This window comes from Brachypodium distachyon, chromosome 2 (genome assembly GCF_000005505.3).
Source record: "Brachypodium distachyon strain Bd21 chromosome 2, Brachypodium_distachyon_v3.0, whole genome shotgun sequence".
NCBI lineage: Eukaryota > Viridiplantae > Streptophyta > Magnoliopsida > Poales > Poaceae > Brachypodium > Brachypodium distachyon.
Window position 1 is genome coordinate 58,146,287 of NC_016132.3, and position 9,878 is coordinate 58,156,164.

Here is a 9,878-nt window from a genome sequence, read left to right on the forward strand (position 1 = left end):
AACATTAACTCCATACCTCATCTACATCAAACATTAATTACAATTCATACGAAAATGGGGATACCACTAATTGAATTAACATTAATGTGCACCCATATATACTCACAGATATATATCTCACTCCAGTGCTCAAAATCGTTCATTTCATCTTTCAAGAAAAAAAAATACTCCTAATTAACTTGTCGTTTTGGCCTAGTACTCCGAAAGAATAATCAAAGATCCACCCTGGTCCCTTGCAACATTCCAAATGTCTCTGCATCCTGAGGAATGAAACCACCATATACATCACCGGTGCCGGCCGGCTGGCTGGCGTATGCGTACATACATACGTACATACATGCCGCCGCTTAATTGTCACCATTATCTGTCCATATATTCCAGCCGAACAAAATTTATATATATACATATAAATCTGATATGTCTTATGTATCTCCGGGACACGAAGCAGCCCCACGCTTTTGTGCTGGTGTGGCGAGCAGGAATTAATCCAGAACGGTTGCACACTTAACCCAAGAATTAATCAACGCACCCTGTCACGTAGTACGAACCAATTAATCAATCAATGAACCAAGCATGCAGCTCGATTGCCCGATCATGGACGCGCAGCAGGCCCTGGAGCGGCGGCGGCGAGGATGGCAGAGTGCAAGTCCCTGAGCGTGTCCCCGAACCTGTCAAGATCCAGCGTCACGTTCTGGCTGCCGAGGTACACTTTGGCCACGAGCTCCCAGCCGGCGCCTTTCTTGGCCGTCTCCGGGTCAGCCACGATCACGTCGTCCGCCGCGTATTTGAGCCTCAGCGAGCTCTCGCCGGCCACCACGTCGTACTGCTCGTAGCGCAGCCCCATGGAGACGGTCGCCTCCGCGTAGCACCCGCGCGCGATCGGCCCGACCCCCAGCGGCGCGATCTGGAGCACCGCCGCCGTGGAGTTGGAGTTGGTGTTGTTGCTTGGGCGGAGGAAGAGGAGCTTGGTGAGGTCGGCGCCGTGGACGCCGAGGAGCACGTCGCAGGCGCTCACGGCCGCGTACGATGCCGACAGCGGCGCGCCGTTGGCCGTCTCAAGGATGGAGACCTCGAACCCGATGGACTCTGCGAGGCGCGCCACGGCGCCCTGGTTCTCGATCACCCGGTTCCCTTTCCTCGCCAGGATCCCCAGCCTCGGACGCCGCCCTTGTTGTTCCTCTTGTTTCAGGGCTGCGTTGTCCGCTTCGTAGGCTCTGGCGAGGAAGGTGTGGAAGTCGAGGAGGGACTTGTGGTCGCGGGTGCGGGCGGGGTCGACGGAGAGCACGCCGTGGAAGCGGGACCCGACGATGGCGCCTGCCGGGAAGCAGTGGGTGCGCGTGTCGTGGACCAGGTCCACGACTCCGCGGCGGCCGGAGAGCTCCGAGATGAGCTCGCGGAACGTGCCGGCCCACCAGGGGTTGTAGGCGAGCACGGCGAGCACGACGCCATGGCGGAGGTGGGAGGAGGTGAGCCAGGCCGGGAGGAACCCGTCGTTGAAGGCGTGGAACAGGTTCCCCGTGTAACCCCCCGCCGTCATCACCAGCGCCGGCGCCTCGTGCACCACGTCGCACTTGGAGGTTTCTGATTCGGAGGCTGTGGGCGCGCGGAGGCGGACCTCGTGGATGGACGCCATGAGGTGCCGCTCCCACTTGCGCGTGTAGGGGCGGATCCTCTGCTCTTCCACGGTGGCGTTGGCGTTGAAGAGGAGGAAGGAGAGCGAGGCGGCGTGGGTGCGCACGTCGCCGGACATGAAGCAGACGTCCGTGTTGAAGTCCGACCGGTCGCAGCAGATGCGGCCGTGCTTGCCCATGGACTCGCACGGGGACCCCACCTGGTTGTCCAGGACGAGATCTTCATCATCCCCTGACGAAGAAGAAGACGCATTGTCGCCGCCGCCGCCGCCGCCGCCATCGGCATGATCTTGTCCCCCTCCGGCGCGCACTGTGCTATTAGTACTACTGCTCGACGGCTGCGGCGGCGGCGACAGGGCGGCTTGCGGTGTACTGCTGCTGTTGCTGCTGCTCGACGGCGGCGGCGGCAACAAGGCGGCTTGCGGTGTACTGCTGCTGCTCGACGGCGGCGGCGACGACGATGACATGGCGGCTTTCGCCGGCGCGAAGAAGTCGACGCTGGCCACCACACCCGACGTGGACGGCGCCAGAAAGAAGCGCGGCGCGTAGACGAACGCGCAGGTGACGACGGTGAGGAGGAAGAAGAAGTGCACGAAGCCGGGCCACCTCAGCCGGCCCACCTTCTTCCCGTCCTGCAGATTGTCCGCCGCGCCGCCGATCAGGCTCTTCTCTTCGGGCAGCTTCGAGGCGGCCATGACGTCTATTCTCCTTGGTCTGTGTGGTGTGTGTGTGTGTGTGTGGAGAGAACAACGAAATGGTGTCCCTTTTCTTTTGGACAGGAGAAACAGGGGGGATCGCAAATCTGCTCTAGCAGCTAGTTTCCCTTTTGCAGCGGTCTCGTGCTTGTCGGGACCGCGTCAGGGGCTCAGGGCTTATATAGACCGCGGGCGGGCGGCCGGGCGGCGAGACGAGAGTGAGTCGCACACGCCGGCCGGCCCTGGCGCGGCGCATTGATATGCGTGTTTTGGGGGCAAATCACTTTCCATTCCGTCCGGGGTTCAGTCTCCATCGCGTCAGTTATAAATCTCTGCGGGTGTCACTATACCCAGGTGTCCGTCCGTCAGGCCCTGGGCTTTGGGGCATCCGCGGCTATATATCTTCCAAGACTTTGTTGCTGGCCATATATCTATATCTTTCAACCGAAAGAACGACTTCACACGGCAAACAAACACACATGCAACACCACTCGATCAGACACGCACACGTCTGCTAAGCCTACGCACGCACGTCCGCAAGCTAGCTCCTGATCTCGATCGAAATGCTGGCTGCAGGGGTGATGCACATCTGTATCTGGAGTTCTACAGAAACTATACACAAGCTTACAATTTGCAGATACATACAGCAAGCTCGAGTAAAAGTGACGAAGCTCTTTCGCAAAGGAAAAGATCCATAAAAAGGAAGTTGGTGGTGGCTTGTGCGCGTGTAAAAGGATACTACTGTAGAGTATGGACAAGGGATGGCAGGTTGCTGCGAACTTGTTAGTTTTGGATGGATAGCTAGCTGTCAGGTGCGCCGTTGTCTTCCACCGGGCGATTAACTGTGAAACGTAATACCATATGGGCAATATCTGTGCAGATTTAGCCCGATCAGTTTCCGTAATCTCGTGTATCAATGTTCCAGCTAGCGGTAATAAACCAGTGCCAATTTTATGGTTCCCCGGATAAGGAGTTCTATTATGGGCAGTGGAGGGCTAAAACTGGCATCAATTGACAAGCGGGTCCTTCCTAGCTTCCTCCTCAAATGCTTGGAATTGATTGAGGTTAATGAATAACCTCTTTGCGTTGGTGCTTTGAGCTGGATACTGCTCTCTTTCACACGCCTATGCATATCTCTCCATCCGACGGTTTAGCGGCAGTACAGATCCTCTACAGTACGTCAGAGAGTGACTTTGGGTCACTGTCACGTGGGACTCATGGCTGAATGCCCCACGTGGTGACGGTTTAGGCATCTGATCTTACCGCACGTATCGCGACGAGACTTGTAACACGAGGGGAATGTGCGGAGAAGGCTAGCAGTGTGTCTAGCTAGGGCTAAGCGAAGCACACGCAATAGATCTAAACAGTGTGTTAGCTAGGGTTCATGATCAAGCCCTCAACGCTGATTGGTAGGTTAGGGGTGAAACCAGGTCGGATTCGGTCGGATACTACTCGTATCATATCATATACCATTTTTTTTGTCGGCTTCGCAAACGGTTTGGATGCGGAAATGGATATGGTAGTGTAGCGGAGCGATGCAGCGGATCGGAGACGGACAATGAAGGGACAATGTGCACGTAATAATGGCATATCAGAGAAACACACACTCAAGGCTTATTTTATTTCTTTTGACCAAGCCTTGTACGAGTATGTATCATGCAATATCCTAGCGTAATTAACGGGCGGATTATCTCTACCCTGGCTTGTCAATAATGGCATGTTTGAGCCTCAGTGACCACTCAAATGCATGCATATATGCATCCAACACACACATGGCAAAAGCTTCCAATTAGTACTTCAGAATCTTCAGACCCGTCGAGCTAATCACTGCATCCCAAAAGCCCATTTTTATTTTGACCAAACCCAAAAGTCCAAAATTAACATGCCTTTAGCCAAGGAGCTAGTGCAGTTCGTCACGTAATGATCAGCATGCATGCGTCGTCGTCTACTTCTTCTTCGGCAGGGACCAAAACTGTACTGGGGGCCGTCCGATGGCGCCTCAAGATCCGCGAAGGTCTCTATCGGTGGCTGGTCAGGGGGGACGATCATATCGATCCGTCGCCCTAAACCTTTTTGGTTCCGTCACGTCTCAAAGTTGTTACTACTAGATACTATAGCTAATCTAGATAGCTAGTAGCATTTGAACACGATTGATCGGCTATGCGTGCATCGATCTCCAACACACACACACACACACACACACACGAAAAGAGAAGAAGGAAAGAACCCAATTAACTCCCATCAACCCTGTAATGCTATCTTGAATCTGTTAACAACTTATATTAACTCCATGGAGGCCACTGCGGATGGATCGAGCGGCCAACGCCAACGCCAACAGGGCCGGCCGGCAAGCAGCTTTCTGTTGGTATTCACGAGCACGGACGACAGTTGAAGTTTCCCAACAAACGTGACACACACTTTCTGAATGAGTTGTGATCATATATGGATAGGATATTAAATAATTTAGCGGTTCGATCCATGCTTGGAGTCCCAACTGCATATACCGGCTGCCGAGTTAAGTACGTGGCCGATCATACGGACCGGGAGAGATCGACCGAGAGAAGGGCCGAAACGGCAAAGATTAAAAAAGATACTTGTACATATCCTTATGGCTAGAAAACAAACCAAAAATATTATCGGTAGAAGATTAATTTATGCAAAAAAAAATTAACTTGTGTCACGGGCACCCGTCATCTGGGGTCGGCAGCAGTTGTGTATGTATGTATCCGCTGAAGAAAAATCCACATTCTCTGGTGCTGGAGACGGACGTTGCACCAGCAAAAGAGGGCCCCAGCCTGCTGAGCTTAAACTGGCTACGACCCTTCGACGGATCTAGGACGGAGAACAATCAGTGCATGGGCAGAAGCAGCAAAAGGAACAAACTCTAGCTAAGCTAAGCTAAGATAGCTACTCCGTGGACGAAAAGAGGGCGCGCTGTTCCTTTCAAGCAAGGAAGAGCGGGCACCCGCATACTGCAGTTGATTGAGTCGCGTATCGGTACTAGGGGATTGGAATTTCGAACGTGGAAATGTTAACATTTCGGTCCTCACGTGGAGCGGCTGGACAGGAATGTTAACATTTCGGTCCGTCACGTACTCTCTTTTTCTTAGAACACTCCGTGCTCCGTAATTTACAAATCGTTTTATTTGTTTTACTCCGTGCTCCGTGAAGTTCATATTTCATCTCCAAATGTATCTTCAGGGACGCATTACCCCTTAAAGTGCAAAACCGTCCAATTTAGATCCTGAAATCTACAAAACCAAATAAATCACCCCATTAATCGGTTTTTATGCTGATATGGCCAATTTAGAGCGGTTTTGTTGCTGATTAGGATTTTTGACCAGCAGGTATTTTTCTGCAAAGTGACGAGTGCTCTCCTCTCTTTCTCGCTGACCACCGGGCCCCACCATAGCCCTCTTGCTCCTGCTCCCCTTCCCATCGGCATGGCCGGCATGGCCACCGTCTCCGTCTGGACCCCGCCGTCACCTCGCTGCCCCTTCCTCTTCTTATCCCCCAGGCGGACAGGCCCCAACCCAGCGCCCTTCTTCCTTCCCCACAAGCTATCTCTCCCCGCTCTCTTCTCTTCTCCACAGCACGAAGCCGCCTCCTTCTCCCCAAATCCGGCCAGCTCCCTGATCCCCGAGCCCCTCCCCGACCACCGCCATGGCCCCGCGGACCCGCAGCCCCCACCGCCTGGCCCGCGCGTGCTCGTCTTCTGCACCTCCGGCCGAGCGCCGCCACGCTCGCTCCGGCCGTTCCCCAGCCTCCCCGACCTCAAGGCCGTGCCCAGGAGCACCGGCCGACCTCGCGAAGTCGCCGCCGCCCTCGCATAGAAGCACCGCCGACCCTAGCGCCCCCGCACCGGAGCCCCTCCGCCGGTCGTCCCCACCGCCGACGGCAGGCTCCTCCGGTTGCTTCCCCGCCTCACCAACGACGCCGTTGTCCTCGTGGTGCCGGCGTGCACACGTGCGGCATCTCCGCCAGTCAATCCGCACCCCTGATGAGCCGCCGTGATGATGAGTTGCGCCTCATGAAGCCATTGTGTCCACGTAACATGCTCAAAATAAGTCAACCTATCCTAGTCAGGAGCAAAACCACTCTAAATATGCCTAAAACCGGCTTAGGGATGATTTATCTGGTATTAAAGATTTCAGAGTTTAAATTAAACGGTTTTGTACTTTAGGGGGCTACGCGGCTACAGACATATATTTGGAGGTGAAATATGAACTTCTTTCTTCGTTTAAAAACTAAAGTGCGAGGATAAAATATGGGCTTGCTAAATTGGAGGCCTACCCAGCGACCGGCACGGCCCGAGCGAGAAGTGCAGCAGCCTTACGCACGCAGCAAGCTTGAAAAGTCCAAGAGAATTGCCAGTTGGCCATACGGCCCACACGCGTACGGACGGATTCAGCCCATATTGGATTCGCAGCACAGTACTGAATAGTCTGACCGATGTCGGTCATTGATGCCTCTAAAAAAAAATGTCGGTCATTGATGTTTGGAACAAGCAATATTCATACGGAATAACATCTTGGCTTTTCGTGAGGTGTTCAATTAGGGCTCAAGATAATGTTGATTTGATTGTGCATGTTAATTTACTGCTACTCCATTATGCACTAACCCGGTCAAACGTACCCTGATTATACATGCCATGGAGGACTAAATGATTCTTGTAGCCATATAGCTAGCGACAGCTAGTAAAGAACCACGGTATTCCAGCCTAGTACTACTTATGTTCTGTGAGCAGCTTAATGCAGCAGTACTTAATTATCTCGTGTTAATTAGTATGCAATCACAGGGATGACGAAGGTAAACAGACTCGTAATGTGACACAGAGACAGATCGAGCTCCAACCACCTGCCAGTTACAGATACCACCGTCCAAGGGGAGTTAACAAGCACCAGTAGCTTCGGCCATCGTGTGCCTAATAGTAAGACTTTTGAAAAGGGGGAAGAAGACGGACCATATATACAAGATGAAAACACACCTGACTTGGTCCAAAGAGGGACGATTCCCAGCTGAAAAGACTCGTACGTGCTACTAATAAGAGCATGTCCTTTTGACGAAGCACTGCCGCGACTAATGGTCCAAGTAGTAGTAAGTGTAGTACCGTCCGATCGATCTTCAATTGGACCTTTCAGTCAGAGGAATCAGCTGGGCAAGAGCTCGATCAGTTTGACTGCGTTGTCCATTGACCTCCTGAATGATCCGGACAACCACCAACCGTACCGGGAACCTGATCGATTTCAGAAAAGGAACTTGGAACTAGCTTTAACTTAACCCCCATGCACCAACCAACCACGGCACCACCATGAGTCGTCGCTCACCGCGTGCGCCGCAGCAGCGACGAGTCGTCTCGCCCGTCTCCCGTAGATCTCCGGACCCCGATCGATGCAAATCCTGACACAATTCCTCTGCCTTTGACATTCTTTCCCAGCAAGCACGCGCCTTTGCCGTCTCCATCTCCCCCAACAACAGCAACAACAAAGTACTAATCCAATTGGTACATTTTTTAAGATGGAACGGTCTCCTTTTTCTCTCTCGGCGCCGCGCCAAAGTCAGAGGGCCGCGGTGGGCAGTGGCCGTGGCTGCACGACCAATCCCCACGACGCGAGATGACTCTTTTTTTGAGGGACTTTGAAGTTTCCGGGATGGCCGTTGCCGTTGCCGGCGCCGGACGCTCGCTCTCACGGTAAAAACAGTGCCACGGAGATAAAAAGCACTCGCTGCGAATCGTTTCCTATCCCTTTGTGTTGGAGGAGCGCTGGTCGCTGGAGCGGCAACCGCGCCCAGTCGTGTTCGCCGTTGCCAACCACTCCCAGAAAGCTCTACTACTCGCCAAAGATTCTGCAGTCCGCGTCCATCTTACGTACGTCGCCGGCGGCGAACAAGACCTCGAGAATGACTAGTACTCGGTACGTGGCTTTGAATGCTTCCTCTCCTCTCCTCTCCTCGCAACGCAAGCAACCGGTCCTGTATTGCTTAATTGTCTAGCGGGTAAAAATTAATGGGCAATGGTTCTGCTTCCTCCGTCACGTATCATACATATCATATCATGTGACTCAAATTTATCCAAATATAAATTTATCCATATCTAAAAAATGTCTAGATACATGTAATATTTTGGCACTTAATATGGAAGTACTCCCTAGACATAAATTAATTCTAATTTCTATGGATAGATACGAAATATACATATGCATTCTTTTTTGAACAAGTGTATGCATCATTGGAGTACAGATTTTAATCAGTCAAGTCTTGCAAATAACTAGCTGAATGAATGTATATGCTAGTCGTAGCCCCCACGCGTTTGCTGCGAAGAGAAGTAAACAAAAATTTAATCATGCGATATATATGGTTTGCGTATACCAAATACTATATGGCCACCAAAAAATTAGAGTTAGAAGAAGCAAAGCACAAGAGACACAAAAATTTCCTGCACATAAGCTTAGCGCGGAAGGTTGCTTTGGAAAATGGACAGTCGCTATCGCCTATCATCCAACGAGCATCTTGGAATAACAAGTAGAATCGGTAGCTAGTTGACTCGCAACTTCTTTCAGTTGCCGTTTTGCCTGATGACGGATAAAACGCTAGTCTACTGAATTTTCTGACGGTAATACGCCAGCTAATTCGCTAAGTAAGCACGGTCGTCAGTGGACTCTGTCGACAGGCCATCCCTCCTAGGTATTACTGGTGGCGATCTGAAGGCGTCAATTCTAAGTTTGTGATCACGACATCACGTGTTGAGGTGACCGCTTGTGCTAGAAACTTGTGTAGCTCTACCACTCCTTAAATCTCTACTGCTCCGTAGCATTCATGGTGCGAGTTCGTTACACGTGAGTTATTCCCGTCGTCCGTCCACTGTCATCTTCTAGATAATCTGACGCGTCACCACTCGCAAACCCGTCTCCACATCAAGCAATGGGAGAGGAAGCAGGGACTAGTTAATTCAGAGCTGAAATATTCATTCGGATAATGCTGGCAGCACGTAGCAGGGTACTGGAGTACTCCCTCGGTTCCATAATATAGGACGTCCACGCATTTCGAGGTCCAATTTTGATCATCAATTGGAATAATAAAATATGAATTATTCCTTCCTTCCCATGTTAAGTGACTTTCCGTTACTCGTATGTAGACGCTTTTTAGGCATTTATATTTGGACAAATTTGAGTCACTTAATATGAGACGGAGTAAGCATGTGTTATAAAATACATAATTCATATTTTGTTAATCTAATTGGTGGTCAAAACAAAATCTTGAAATACATGGGTGCTTTCGTATCATGGAACGGAGAGTATTGTTTAGAGGAGCACGAATTACGCGGTCGATCGGGAGGGTTGAAAATCTGGATAGTATATTCGTCGGTTTCATTCGTCCCCCAACAGAAGCAAAACAGAAAGACAAAGAACTGTTCTCCCCCTCCTCCGGCGTCAGCACACTGCCAGTGGGCCCCACCACCGAGGCCGGGATCCAACCGGTCAGCCCCCGTCGGCGTCAACCCCGGGAAGGGAAGGAGAGAGGCGGGGCGGGCCCCTCCTCCTCTTGGCCACCG

The 9,878-nt window shown here is 51.9% G+C and overlaps 1 protein-coding gene across 1 annotated transcript; it reads right to left on the reverse strand.

The window, feature by feature from the left end:
- On the reverse strand, positions 1–2,542 carry LOC100826127. The gene has a single exon (XM_014898421.2). The coding sequence runs from the start codon at positions 2,324–2,326 to the stop codon at positions 593–595; it is 1,734 nt and encodes a 577-aa protein (XP_014753907.1). The 5' UTR covers positions 2,327–2,542; the 3' UTR covers positions 1–592.
- Between the last annotated feature and the right edge of the window lie 7,336 nt (positions 2,543–9,878).